The 14651-nt window shown below is 43.6% G+C and overlaps 1 protein-coding gene across 2 annotated transcripts in view; it reads right to left on the bottom strand.

The window, feature by feature from the left end:
- Positions 1 to 8146: 8146 nt before the first annotated feature.
- DOLPP1 (dolichyldiphosphatase 1) overlaps positions 8147 to 14651 on the bottom strand; it is a 10530-nt gene continuing 4025 nt past the window's right edge. For both annotated transcript variants that reach the window (XM_069069414.1, XM_069069415.1), the window contains 6 exons: positions 14173 to 14257; positions 13930 to 14029; positions 13367 to 13465; positions 12542 to 12670; positions 11568 to 11657; positions 8147 to 9946 (listed from right to left, as the gene is read on the bottom strand). In XM_069069414.1, the coding sequence (XP_068925515.1) occupies positions 9910 to 9946; positions 11568 to 11657; positions 12542 to 12670; positions 13367 to 13465; positions 13930 to 14029; positions 14173 to 14257 (540 nt within the window). In that variant the 3' untranslated portion in view covers positions 8147 to 9909. The remainder of the gene's footprint in view (positions 9947 to 11567; positions 11658 to 12541; positions 12671 to 13366; positions 13466 to 13929; positions 14030 to 14172; positions 14258 to 14651) is intronic.

Below are 14651 nucleotides of genomic sequence, written 5' to 3' on the forward strand. Positions count from 1 at the left end.
CTATGCCATTTTGAGACAGAATAATGTCTTGCTTATTGGAACCCCAGGGGAAGGAGGACAGAGCTTTGGTTTCCTTATCTATAAAATGAGGGTGTAGGAATGAAAAGTCTCTTAAGTACCTTTCAGTTCTAATTGTCTATGGTTTTATGTAAGACAAAGCATTCCCCTATTCCCAAAATGGTGGAGGAGGGAAGAAGGAGACCCTACATGCTCCACAAACATATCAGAAGATCTAATTTTACTACAAATCTCTATGTCATACTATTTCCCATGCTGTTCTATTGCATGCAGGAAGACCCCGCAAAATACAGTATATGATCAGCAGAGATTTAAAATAAAAAATCCCTAGTCAAGAGATTAAGATTGCTAGTACTTGTCATACAAGATTCCAGTCATGACAGAACTAGTTCCAACTCTAAGGACAGGGACGATTCTGGTTTCAGGAGCAGCAGCAATAGCCCTGACAGCCCCTTCCCCCAAAAAAAATAGTGCTGCCCTTCCCCATTCCTATTCATTATGCCATAGCAAAGCCCTTTGAGAAGTTATAAGCCTTCCCAGCTATAACCATACAACCTTGAACTTGCCTAGTCTCATCTGATCTTGGAACCTAAGCAGGATCCAACATGGCATGTTGAACTTGTGACAAGAAGGGTTAGGGTTCAAATCCCTGCTCTTTTTATGTGGCTTTGGCCAAGTCACCCTCCATGCCTCAGTTTACTCACCTATAAAATGAGAGTATTGGACTGGATGGACCAAAGGCCCCTTCCAGCTCTAAATCCATGAGCCTGTGAACCACCACTATCCCTAAAAAGAGTTAAGGTAGAGACTAGTGAAAACTGAGCAGTGTGCCTGTCAGTAAAAACATCAAACATTCTCAGTTTCTCCTTTCTATTCCAGCGGCCCTTTAGTCTGAGATGTAAGAATTTCAAATTCAGAATCAAGGGATGTTGATATTCAACACTTGCCATGTACTTAGTTCTATGCCTGTTAGAAGATAAATAATAGAAAATTTTCTGCCCCAAATAACTAAAGTGACAAAATCCATTGTTAGCAGGGTTGTAGAGAAACAAACACACTCAAACACTGGTGCTAGCACTGCAAATTGTAGAACCTTTAGGGAGAGCAATCTAGCAGTTAGCAAGAGTGAAAAAATAATCATTATAACTTCAAACCCAACAATCTCATTATTGAGAAGACATCCTAAGAATAATATCATGAAAATTTTATAATTTTGATATAAATGTACAAATTTATAAATTTTGTTATAAATGTATAAAACAGTATTATATGTAATTGAATTAAACACAAATTAAATTATGACAAATTGTTGGTAACAGCTGAATGAACCGAGTCATAGCATTGTGATTAGAAATTACAATGCCATTCGGGTTAGGGACCAGACCTGTGGTCTTCTGGAAATCCCCTCTACCAATGCAGGTTGGCACCTTCTCAACAACTTAGAGAACTGTATAGTGTTGTATCATCAAACTCATATAGAAATGGGCGCCACTGAACCCTATGTAAGGCTCCCTTCCGGCCCTATTTACTTAGTTTTAAAATGTAGTTATCTATGTTTTTATTGTAGTTTTACTTATTTTGTTAAATAGTTCCCAATTACATTTTCATCTAGTTCAGGCAGTACTCAGGAGGGTTGTGAGCCGTGTGACCCGGGGGCCTTGTTTCTGACACCTTTGATTTAAGAGTACAGGGAAAGATTAGGTTATAAACAGCCAGGGTGGGTCAGAGGTGTAGCTTGAATCTGGGTCTTCCTGGTTTTCAGACCAGCTCTCTATCTGCCACACCAGAGTGTCATCGTAACTGATAAATATGAGGGACAGAAAGAAATTTGGAAAGGTCTATATAGAGTCATATGGAATGAAAAGGCAGAACCAGATACAGGGTTCACACTATATCTTTATATAAATACAGAGATACATGAATAAAGGGATAAACTGGGCATAGTGCACATAGAAATTAATTTTAAAGTATTGTTAGCACCTGTTTCACTAAACTTCCCACAGAGACTATAGATACTGTTACGATGTCTTGTAAGAGTCAAATATAGTATTGCAGAAAAGGCATTGGGACTAGTGGTTTGGAACTACTGTTCTAACTATCTGGCAATGAGGTACTTTTCCCTACAGAGTCCAGGAGAGTATGGTTTTTAACATTTGATCTAAAAATCTGAGAGAAGGTGAAAAGATGGTGAAATATACAATTTAGCCTCTCTCTTACACAATTTACCTGCTGACAGTGGCGATGGTACAGGGTGTAGACTGAGACAAATTTTTTGGACATAACCACAGCAGGAAATGGTTTTGCTTGAGTATGCATATTTTTATAAGGGTTTTATTGTAGGTTATTGGTTTAGTTTTGTTCTCTTAATAAGGGGGCAGATGGGAGGGAGAAAAATAAATTTGTGTTCATTGAAAAAATTTTAATTTAATTTTTTTTAAAGGGTGAGAAGAAATGTCTTTCTTATGAGAATTATCTTAAAAAGAATTCTATGAAGAATCTGTGGGGACTTTCCAGTTACTTTTTTTTCCTAGAAATATTTTCTAGAAAGATTGTTTCCTGTGATGGCTAAAAAGAAGACAAAGAAGGGGCAGCTAGGTGGCGAAGTGAATAGAGCACCGGCCCTGAAGTCAGGAGGACCTGGGTTTGGATATGGCCTCAGACACTTAACGCGCTCTCGCACACATGCACATGCACATGCACACACACACACACATACACACACACACAAACCTAGCCATGTGACCTTGGGCAAGTCACTTAACCCCAATTGCTCTCAAAAAAAAAAAAAGACAAAGAAAAAGGACTAACATAGCTTATTTCCTGAGAGGCTGAATTTAACTGTTGTTTTTTTCTTTCTTTTTTCTTTTTGGAGGGGGAAGGCAGGGCATTCAGGGTTAAGTGACTTGCCCAAGGTCACACAACTAATAAGTGTATCAAGTGTCTGAGGCCAGATTTGAAGTCAGGTCCTCCTGAATCTAGGGCGGTGCTCTATTCACTTCACCACCTAGCTACACCCCCCTCCCTAACCCCACCCCCAACATAACTCTTGAGGAGAATTAGGAGGATCTTGAGAGACATTAATTGGTATCTAGAGAGAGATGAATGGTGAAATTGTATTTCCCAAAGTAAAGAAAAGTCATCTGCTTTTGGAGTTCCCTGGATATAATCTTTTTTACCGCCCAACATTTTATAATTAAATATCTGTCTTTGTTTTATTACTGATTTCATTTGTTCACAAATTGTATATTTGGTCATTTTAATAGTTACTTAATCATATGAGATTAAAGGATTTAATGCAGAGAAAGATATGATTAAGTACGGTTGGGAAAGCAGACTTCTCCAGTTTATTTAACAAATGATATTTAATAAACTGGGGCAGGGAGTTAAGTCCACCGATAAGTAAGAAGAAGATTGCAGTTTTATTTACTAACAAGAAAATATCCAAATATGCCCCTGGATTACCACAGAGCTCAAGTTGCTAAGATTATATGTGAGAATAAATCAAAATAGCAAGGTGAAGGGTGACCTACAAGTAAAGTTGGTTAACCCATGAAAAATCTTGCTACTATATAAGTTATAAATGTATGTTTAATTTAATTTTGTTGTTACATTAAATGTGTATTGATATTTTAAAATTCCAGCGTTCTAAAAATTTAGTCTGCTTGGGGGAAATAAGACTAGAACATGTAAGATAATAACAAACAATACTAACATAACAAATGGTAAACTGTGCAAGATTGATAGTAAACACCATGAGTTCAAAAAATAGAATCCTAATCACATTATCTAAAGAATAAAATCTAAAATTCTTAGCCTGGAATTTAAGGCCCTCTAAGAGCTGCCCCCAATCTATCTTGCTAGCTTCTCCTAGTTCCCAGTGCTTTCCTTCATGCATCCTACATTTTAGTAAATCCGAACTATTCACTGTTCCCTGAACATCAGCTCCATGAGGAGAGAAAATACATCAAGAACTTATAATACTAGGCAGCATGTGAGTAGCCTTGACCACATGTGTTATCTACATTGGCCTCATTAGCCCTGGATTCTCACAAAGCTTGTGTTTGAGTCTTCTTACAAATACTGTATCTGTGGGAGAGTGTGACCCAGGTTTACAGACAAGTTTTATGACTAGAGCTCTAACTATATCTCAGCAAATGTCATTTCTTTGAATTGTGTCTATGGGCTGACTGTAAGAGGAAACTTACCGGTGAGGACTTGTGAACTATAGTTTTAGGGAGTACAGACCCAAAGAAGCTACCCTAGAACTTGGGAGTGGTGACCCAGCCTCTGAGTTGTATAGTCGGTGTTTCTTCTGACTTAGGGCAATTACCATATTCTGCTTTGTACTGAATTTGACTTATTTCCTATTAGATTGGAAGGTCTTAGAAGGCAAGAACCACATCTTGTTCACATGCAAATCCTCCCACATTACCAACACAGGTGACTTGCCTATAAATTGTGGCTGCTTGTCCTTTCTTCTTGAAGTGAACCATGACATCAGGAAGATGATGCCATGACTTGCAAGTGAATTGGATTTGAGTGAAGGAGGGCTGTGCAAAGTCACCAGCCTCACTTTTTCCTCCACAGCCCTCTGGGTCTGGTGGTGAGACAAAGATCAGGATGACCAGACATGGCCCAGATACTTTTAAGTGGAGCTCAATGAATGAATTGTTAAGAAATTGGTATGGGTTGGAATAATTAAGGAAAGACCTCCAGAGGTGGGAACTTGAGTTGTACCTTGAAAGAAGAAATGAATTTAGTTAGAAGGGCAAAGGAAACCAGGACATTATAGATAAGTAGAAGGCAGAGAGATGGAAATAAGAGTGATTTGTGTTGGGGGAGGGGATCACTGTAGCTGCATTTGGAGTATATATGCTGAGGAGTGGTGGGTGGTAGTTTTCCTATATTAAAATGTGGCCAGATTACAGTCTTGAAAACCCATCAGAGTTTAGATTTTATGTGGGGAGCTGTTAAAAGTTCTAAAACAGGGATTGAGAGGATGATAAATTATGAGTTCCTTGGGAACAGAAACTAGGCTGGTTTTTTGTTTCTTTGCTTATTTGCCACCTTTGTCGGTGATACAGTAGATAGACCACCTGGCCTGGAGTCAGGAAGACTCATCTTCCAAGTACAAAGCTGGCTTCAGACACTTACTAGTTGTATGACCCTGGGTAAGTCACTTAACCTTGTTTGTCTCAGTTTCCTCATCTGTAAAATGAGCTGAAGAAGGAAGCGGCAAACCACTCCAGTAACTTTATCAAGAAAATTTCAAATGAGGTCACGAAGAGTTGGACATGACTGAAAAACAACTGAAACAAATCATCAGTGCTTAGCACAGTGCCTGGCACTGTGGTGCCAACTAAATGCTAGTTGACTGGCTGACTGATAGTCTGGCAGTTTATGCAGGATGGAGCAGAGCCCCCAGGAGGCAGGAAGACTAATGAGGATGGTACAATTATCTGGGAATGAGGTGATAAGGACTTAGACTAGGATTACAGTAGAAATGGAAAAGAGGGCACATACAGCTGTATAAGGATAAAATTTATAGGACTTGTGACTAACCTGAAGGGGATGGGTCAAGATGATTTCAAAATTTGGAAATGTCGTCACTGCTAATTGACCCAGTTTTTGATACTTGGCACCTTGTCAATTGCCTCTCCCATCTGATTGGAGGGCTGGAGGGTAGCTACTCCCAAACAAAGTCTTTCTTTATAAAGGCTCAACTTTAAGAACTTCCCAGGGAGCTCTCCATTCTCCATCAGAGTTTCAACTCCATGAAACATCATGCCCTAGCACATTGGATTTAGTGATGCTGAACACAGATGAAAAAAATCACACAGCTAGCATAGCTAGTTGGTACAATGGATAGAGTATTGGGCCTGGAGTCAGGAACCTGAGTTGAAATCCAGCTTCAGACACTAGCTGTGTGACTCTGGGCAAGTCACTTAACCCTTTTTGCCTCAGTTCCCTCTTCTGTAAAATGAGCTGGAGAAGGAAATAGCAAATCACTGCAGTGTCTCTGCCAAGAAAATCCCAATGGGGTCACAGTCAGACTCAACTGAAAAAAAAATCACACAACTGTTCTAACTGGGCCTACTACATGTTAATGTTGCACAAGTGAGCCTTCACTGCTGTTAAGCAATCCTGTTATATCTATCTCCCTTATGAACACCATCCTAATTTCCACAGTGACTCTTCCAAGCCTTGTCATCCTTCCTCAAACCTTCCATGCCTCCCTCTTCTCTCACTCTCTCAGCTGAGAATCTTGCCTATTTTACAGAAGAAATTGAGGCCATTTGTAGGGAGTTCCTGCTTCTCCCCTCCTCTTCATTTCCTATTAGAGAACTTCCATCCCTCTCCTCCTTCACCCTGTCTGTCTCACCCCTTAACAAGGCTAACCCCTCTACCTCTTGAAGGGATCCCACTCCATCCTGCCCCCTCCAAAAAACTGCCCCCTGCCACCACTAGTCTCATTTATTTTCAATCTCTCCCTCTATACTGGTTCATTTCATTACAAACATGCCCAACAGCATCCTGAAAAAACCCTCACTTGATCCTTCCAGCCCCACTCTCATCCTATTTTTCTTCTGCCCTTTGTGGACAAACTCCTCTTTTTTTTTTTGCTTTTTAGAGGAGGGAGGACAGGGCAAATGGGGTTGACTTGCCCAAGGTCACACGGCTAGTAAGTGTTAAATGTTTGAGGTCGGATTTGAACTCAGCTCCTCCTGACTCCAGGGCCAGTGCTCTATTCACTGTGCCACCTAGCCACCCGGCCAAACTTCTTGAAAAGGCTGTTTACAATAGGTGCCTCTACTTCCTATCTTCTCACTCTTCATAACAATCAACCTATTTTTTCATTCCACTCAAACTGCCTTTTCCAAAGTTACTAATGCTCTCTTAGACACTAAATCCAATAGCCTTTGCTCAATCTGTGGCCATGGCCTGTAGATTTCACCTTTGCAACATCTCTCAAATAAGCCCCCTTCTCTCCTCTGACAATACCTTCATCACCTGGTACAGGTCCTCATCTCACACCTAGATTGTTGCCTTAGTCTGGTGCCTGTTTTCTGATCTAATTGTCTGTACCAATAAAATCAGAGGCCTAGTTCCTATTCTTTATCAATTTATATGTGACACACACACACATCCCCCCATACTGCCTTTACTGTGTTGAAACAAAAACTTCTACCCAGTTCTATTTCAGAAGGCTGGGCTACCAGAAATTCCACCCATACCTAAAGGGAGAGATCAGGTTACTCTAGGATACCAGTATCTGAGAGATTGGGCTTTCAGTGTGCTTCCTAACTGGCTATGTCAATCTAACTCTCTGAGATTGTTTTCTGTACTACCTGCCTTAAAACGGGACTATGATCTAAAATGTTGTGTAAACTGTGAGTCTATGTCAGCTATTTATCACTGTTTTACATTTGCCTAGTTTTGAAACTGCCTCTCCTGGCAAGGAAGCGGAACGACTTCCAGGACTTCTTGGGAAATAATAATCCCCGAAGTTGAGCACCATTTCACTCCTTCATTTTTAATTCAATGTCCTCTATGTTTTTTTCCCCCTCTCCAAATATGTTGCCCATGCCTATCTCCCAGAAGTGTGCTTATGTATAAAGAACCCATCTGGGCTAGCGAGTTAGCTGTCCCCAGAGACACAGCTCTGCCCATCCACACGACTTCCCAAGTGGGAAGAATAGACAGCAACACCAACAGAGATGCAATAACTCAGCCTTTGGTGGCTTTGCTAAGGGGAGGCAGGTGTCAGTCACCTGTCCTAAACATCTCTCGTCCTCCCACCGCCCACTGGCCCCAGGCAGAGGGCTTTCTCCAGGCCTTCTTTCAAGGATGGACGAGAGGTCATTAGAAGTAAATCAGGGCTGCCACCCCCTTATTCTACAGATGAGAACAGTAGGGCCCAAACAGAGCAAAGGACATGCCTAAAGTTACCTAAGTATCAGAGTTCTTGCTGCAAGAGGAGTCTCATTCTCTGTAAGAAGGAAATTCCCTGAGCTAATTCGCTGGGTGGCTTGTTCCTGAATTTCTTCACCTTCAATGGAGACCACTGCAAGGTGTACATCCCAGACAGCCCCACTACTCCAGCCACCTTGGAGATCACACACTCAGGTCGTTTTCCATATTTTATTTTAAAACAATAGTAAACAATTTTATTTATTGTCTTAATCCAGACCACCTGACATCTGGCTTATCTCTGGCCAAAAAGGAAAATGGGAAGGGGAAGGGAATGTGGGGGCTGACCTAACTTCCCTGGAAATAAGCCCATTTTCCTGACATCTGGAATGGCTTGTGGATACTGTCTTTGCAAAAGAAAGAAAAGAAAAGCGCCACCAAGGTGTGCTTCAGCAGCAGCAGCAGCAGCTCAGGAAACCAACTGTTTTCTTCTTCAATGATTTGAACATGTCCCAAACCATCCAGTTCAATTCTGAATATTCCCTGGGCTTTTGACTCATGTTCCTCTCAGTGATTCCTTTTGAAAATAACTTTAAAACAACAGACCCAAGTACAAGTAAAATAACCCTGATGACGACTTCCTCAAGACATTCAAGTTCTTTTGTCCAGCATGAGACCTGGTCTGACCAAACACACTGCCAGCTAGCACATTTCCCTCTGGTCTGGAGTACTCTCCTGTGAGAAAGCTGAGACCTAGCTCCTTTGGAGCCAAGTCTCAAGGAAAGACAAGTGTTCCGGAGCCCAGCAGAGGAAGAAGGGTGGTGTCAGGCACACACCCAGCTGAACTCCAGGTTCTCTGTCTTTTGTTTTGGGTAGGTTGGTAGAATGGTTCTGAAGTAGCTGGCGTACTGGAAGTGGGAAGGGATGAAAGGAATTGAAAAGCAATTGCTACCTGATGGCAAGACAAAAAAAAATCTGTAAAACAGTTCAGGGTTCCCTATCTACAATGTAAATAGCATTTTAAAAAAAAGTTCTTTCATTATAGAAGGTACAACCCATTGCATGGACAGGGATCAGAGAAGGCCCTTGAACAAGATTACTGTTGTAAAGAAATATCACCAGACCAATGAAGAAGCAATGTTCTCTGAGCTATCACTCTCCCAGATATGGAAATAGCTGTGTTACAGGGAAGAAGACTCAGAAACAGCATCCACCATATTAGGCTGTTATCGGCAGAGAGGAGATAGCAATCAAAGAAAGGGCTGATTTCCCCAAGTACTCTGCCCTAAGCCCCCATATTTCACAACTACACTAAGAGGAGAGGTAGGCTGCTTCCTGGTGTTCCAAGCAAAATGTCCATCAAGTTTTGTTTCTTCCTTACAAAGTGCAGATAGATAAAACTGACACTGTCCAAATGGTCTGGAATTAGACTCTCCCTGCACCACTGAGAAACCAACCCTACTCAATGGGTTCCTCTTCAAAAAGGCCTTCCCACAGCCCCAGCTCCCAACTCCAAAAATCAAATTAACCTTAGAAAAAAAATAAATAGCGTGTATATTTCACACCACCTAAATTCCACACAAATACTTGGCTGTTATTCCCCACCCACCCTGTCTCAAACTCTCAGATGAAAGTTTTCTTCTTTCTCCCCTATTACCCCACCCTTAGACCCTTCCTCTGGCCTTGGATGTTATGGTGAATTCTGCCTCTCAGTGTGCAGTGGTGGTATGGGCAAGGTCCCATTTGCATCCTGGTCCCATGGGCAGTGGGGATGCCTAGCAAGCTGCCCAAACCAATGCCCAGGCCTCGGGATTCCTGCTGAAGGCCCAGTCTGGCCTTTGGTCCGTCTTGATTTTTTTTAAAAAAAGAAGAAAGAAAGAAAGAAAAAGGCTCCACGTGGTGACTTGGGTCTGTCGAGGTCTCATGGCGGCATCCTACCAGTCAGATCTGTGGGGCTGGCCCAGCCACGCCCAAGCACTCTCACTGTAGCTTTGTACCCAGCTTTCGCTGTCTGTTTCTGCAAGGTGACAATGAACAGGTGGCCCGGAGAATGGTAAAAAAGAAACAAAAAATGAGATCTTCCCCTACAAAGGACAAGCAACTTACTTCCCTTTCCTTCAAAATAGTCTTTCCCAGCTCTCTACCCAATTATTTTTATTAACACACTCCCCTATGTGTGTATAGCACTTCTCAGTTTAGAAAGAAATGGTTCACGCTCATTATCGCATTTACTCTTCACGACAGCCCTATGAGGCAGGCAGGCAGGGTGGCCAAGAACTATTAAGCCTGCTTTACAGAGGAGGAAATTCAAAGTCAGAGAGGAGGGGGAAGCTATTTGCTCAAGGTTACATGGCCAAAAAGAGGTGGACTTGGGTCTAGGCATCTTTAATCCCTGTTTAATACTATCTTCACCATATTATAATCCCCAGGCAGGCAGGAAATCTCTCTGCCTCTGGACAGCTGTGTCCTTTATGCCATTAAAGGGATTGATTGCCTTGCCCCAAAGCCCTCAAATCCCTCAAATCCCCTTTCCTAACAGATGTGGGCCTTTACCTATTCAGCTTGTTATTATAATTCAGCCAGGATGCATATCTCCAAGGCCACCCAACAGGCCACACACTACCAAGCCTTTCTTTTCAGCCCTTCTCAGAACTCCCTCGATTTGGGACCATTAACCCCCAGGACCTGAAAACCATAAGGCTGACCTATCGACTTCAAGGAGCTGCAGTTAAAAAAAAATCACTCTATACATTTTAAAGTACTAGAGAAACAGGATAAAGTGTTGCCTAATTTCTTTCCCTTCCTCCTAATCCTTTGCTCCACATCAACTTTCTCCAACCACCCCCTCCGCGTTCTCTTACCGAACCCCCCCCCGCCCGGCGCTGCCTCCAGCACCATGTGCATTCTTCAGTGTTCTCCCTGTTCCTGACACCCTTTGCTTGAAAGCCCAACCCTCCTGGCCTTTCTGTAAGAGAACTCGGATGGGGTGGTTAGGTGGCGCAGTGAATAGAGCACTGGCCCTGGAGTCAGGAGGCCCTGAGTTCAAATCCGGCCTCAGACACTTAACACAAAAACTAGCTGTGTGACCTTGGGCAAGTCACTTAACCCCAACTGCCCTCCAAAAGGCAAAAAAAAAAGAACTCAGATCGAATATTCTATGAACTGTGTATTTCTAGGTCTTGAATTCTATGCAGGCCTCTGTTCTTTTGAGTTCTAAAAATTAGATTTAAAATAGTCTAGAATTAGAAGGTAATGTGAATGGAGAGTTGACTTGGAGACAGGAAGGCTTGGGTTCAAATCCTGTTTCTGACACATACAGGCTAATGTAACCTCTGGGTCAGACACATATTTAAATTTATCACACTTCTCTAAGACTACAAATATAAAGCAAGAGCCAACCTGCATTGGTAAGAGGGAGTTTCCTCACTGAGTGTTCTCTATAACAATAAAATTCAAAGGTCTGGTAAAAATAAAACATAATAATCCAGGATCTTCCAACTTGGCCCTCAACTGGAAAAACAGGGTCAAATGACCCCTAAATCCCATCCCTACATAGGAAAGAGCTGTTCTAGGAAAACCCTTGGCCAAAGGGACAAGGCCAGTCGTGGGAGTCTAAGTGGGTTTCCCATCTTACTCACCTGGCCTCTGCTCTGGTGACTGTATACTCAAACCACAGGACATTGGGGATGAGGCTTGTGTCTCGAATTAGGAAGAACTCAGATATGGGCCTAGGGAAAAAGAACAGCACATGCAGGGTGCTCATTTTCTACAAAGCCATCTTGGAAACCCCCCAAACTCCAAGGTGTTAAAGGGCTCAGGCTATGCCTACTCCCTCCACCCCCTTCCCCTTTGCTTCTAACTTTCAAAAGGGAAAAAAATATAGGTCTAGCTCCCAAGTCCTGGGGAAAGAGCCCAACTGCCTGAGGTGGGGCCAGGGAGAGGGGAGGAGTCCTGACAAGGAGAGAATGGGTCAAACAGCAACCAGTTCTTGCTGGAAAGGACATGGGTGGTGTCAAAAGAGATAGCGTTGGCCTGCCACATCTCACTGGGGTCAAAGTTCCACTGAATATGATCCCATATAGTCCTGGGCACAGAGCCTGGTACATGCACCTCTGAGACTTGAGGATTATGAACTGTGTCTATGCAGATAGAAGATGCTGCCCTTGAGCTCAAAGGTCCTAACCCAGGGGAATGTCCAGAGTCCTAGCAGCAAACTCCTGAGCCTGAAGATGGGGTAGAAGGGAAAACCAATACACATAGGTTTTCCACATATGGCTCCTGAGGCTCACTCAGAATCCTAAAACACTTTCTTCCTACAGGTCTCCTCAATGGCCAGTGGGAATCCATTTTGGATTTTGCAAAGAAAGCCCTGCCCACAGTCTGGAGGGCAAAAAGAGAGCCTTGACAATGGAGGCCTGGGTTAGGAATCAGGATGCGTGGGTTCTCTTCCTAACTTTGCCATAGGTCAGGATCCTCAGTGTGCAAACTATCCCTGGAAAAAGCGCTCCCAATGGACCCAGCAAAGAATGAGAATATGGGGTGGGGAAGGAAAGATCCCTAAACTACCTGGGAAAGGGGAAGTGTGGGGAAAAGGGCTCTGGGAGGGAATTACCAGGCTGCTATCCTGGGGAACAGTGGAGTGAGGATCTCCTGTGTGAAGACAAACCACGCGACAGCCATGATGCTTCCTGCAACCCCTCCATAGAGGACCTGGCTCCAGGTGTGGTACAACAAATACACTCTTCAGCAGAAAGTGATGGGGAAGAACCAATGAGATAGAGATGGATAAATCAGACAGACAGTTCCTGGCACCCCAGGATGCCAGGTCAGAGCTGAGGTATGAACCAAAGATAGTCAAGTGCCTTGCACCTGAGATGAGACCCACCATTCCCACTGGTTCAGTGGAACAGCTCCTTTCTTAATGGCTCAGCTAGGTCCTGACTTCAAGTCCAGGACCCCTGACCTCCAAACCCAAGGGGGATGCCAAGAACAGCAGGGCAAAGTCCGGCACATAGGGGAGCTTCTTTGATCCAACCAAAATGTGGAGAACTGAGCAGGGACCAGGAATGAGGAACCATTACAAGAAGTAGTTAGGCCTCCCTCTTCAGTGTTAAATATAATCCTAAGAAATAGCCCCACCACACACTCCTGCTCAGTGCATTATTCTATCCTTCACTCTGATTAATCTGGTGGCCTCTATGGCTGAATTCTCCTCAGTGTTCATGGGAGAGAGGCCTAGGCTATGCTTCCAGGCCAAAAAGGAGCCAAAAGGGAGCCAAAAAGGGGGAGGAGCCAGGGTTGGGGTTAAGTAAAGGGTCTTGGGGACACTGGAGAGGCCCTGAGGAGAGGAATGGTCTCCTGGCCACTAAGGGAGCTATGAAGAGAGGGGAGCAGGAAGACGGAGGGGCAAGAAGAAAGGGCAAATACTGCTGCATACCTACTATATGAGACGAGAAAGGCTACTGTCACAAGGCCCAGAGAGAGCACGTGTCTCCATAACAAGTCCAAGAATCTGGCGTTGTTTGTTTGATGCATTCTAAAGAAAGGGGGAAGAAAGGGGGACTACTGAGGGCTCAGGTAAAACGGCAGCTTGTTCTTCCACTCCTCAGCATTGAAGGGAGCAGTCTCCATTGCTCAGTCCTCATTGTCTGAATTCTCTACAGCTTTTGACCCTGATGACCATCAACCCCTTCTGAAAATGTGGCTTCTGGAACACTACATTACTGATCTACCTAAGTCACTTTGCATGGATCTACTTCTCTATCTTAACTCTTAACTGTGGATAACCCAACCAAGGGACCCAGGGACAAGGACCCAAGTGGAGGTTTATGTCATTGACCATTCTAGGAGGTGAGTACAGGAGGTGCCAGTCCTTAGACAAAGCCAGGGCCAGTGTGAGGCCTGGAGCAGACGAGGGTCCAAGAAAAAAAATGCCTACTAAGGCTGAGATGCCCATAACCCCAGTAGCCCTCTCCTACTCTCCCAAAGAAGGTACTTTACCTTAAATAAAGAAAAAGGAAGGAGTAGACTGAGAAAAACCACATAAACTGGGAATGGCTGGAAGGCATCCCATATTTGGTATTCACCACGGAGTGGGTATCTAAGAACAAACAGACAATGTCCATCAGGCAGTGTCTGGGGTACAGAATTGTTTCCCCCCACTCATCCGGCTCCCCCAAGCCAGGAGATATCTTCATCCAGTTTTGACTCTCCCACTGCACCCCTCCAAAGGTCCCACCATACCTCCACAGGGCCGGGGCTCCCTGATAATGTTCTTTATTAACCAGTTGACCCCTTCGTTGAGTGCCAGACCCCCCAGGAAAGAAATCTGTAAAAGAAGGAGTGGGGTCAACTCTACCCATAACTCTAAGCCATAAAGCACGTCTCTCCCTCTCCACCCAGACGCTGACCCCAGCCACTATTCCTATATGACAGAACTAATCTGAGGCCAGCAGGAGACCCAAAAACACTGGTGTATGGATCCATATGTATGTGGGGGGAGGGGAGGGGAGAGGTACTATCCTGATGAAATAGAGAAAGGCACTAGATTGGGAGTCAGAGGACTTGGGTTCAAATCATGCCTGTACTACCTATGTGTCCGTGGGGTAGTAACATCATGTTTCTTGACTTCCATTCCTCCTCTGAAAACTGTGACAACTGCACTAGATGATCTCTGAGGTTCCTTCCAGCTCTAAATCCTATGATCACCTGCAGTAGGAGGC

The sequence above is a fragment of the Petaurus breviceps genome, unplaced genomic scaffold (genome assembly GCF_028583685.1).
Source record: "Petaurus breviceps papuanus isolate PSGF00001 unplaced genomic scaffold, PetGlider_PUasm1.0 90779, whole genome shotgun sequence".
Taxonomy (NCBI): Eukaryota; Metazoa; Chordata; class Mammalia; order Diprotodontia; family Petauridae; genus Petaurus; species Petaurus breviceps.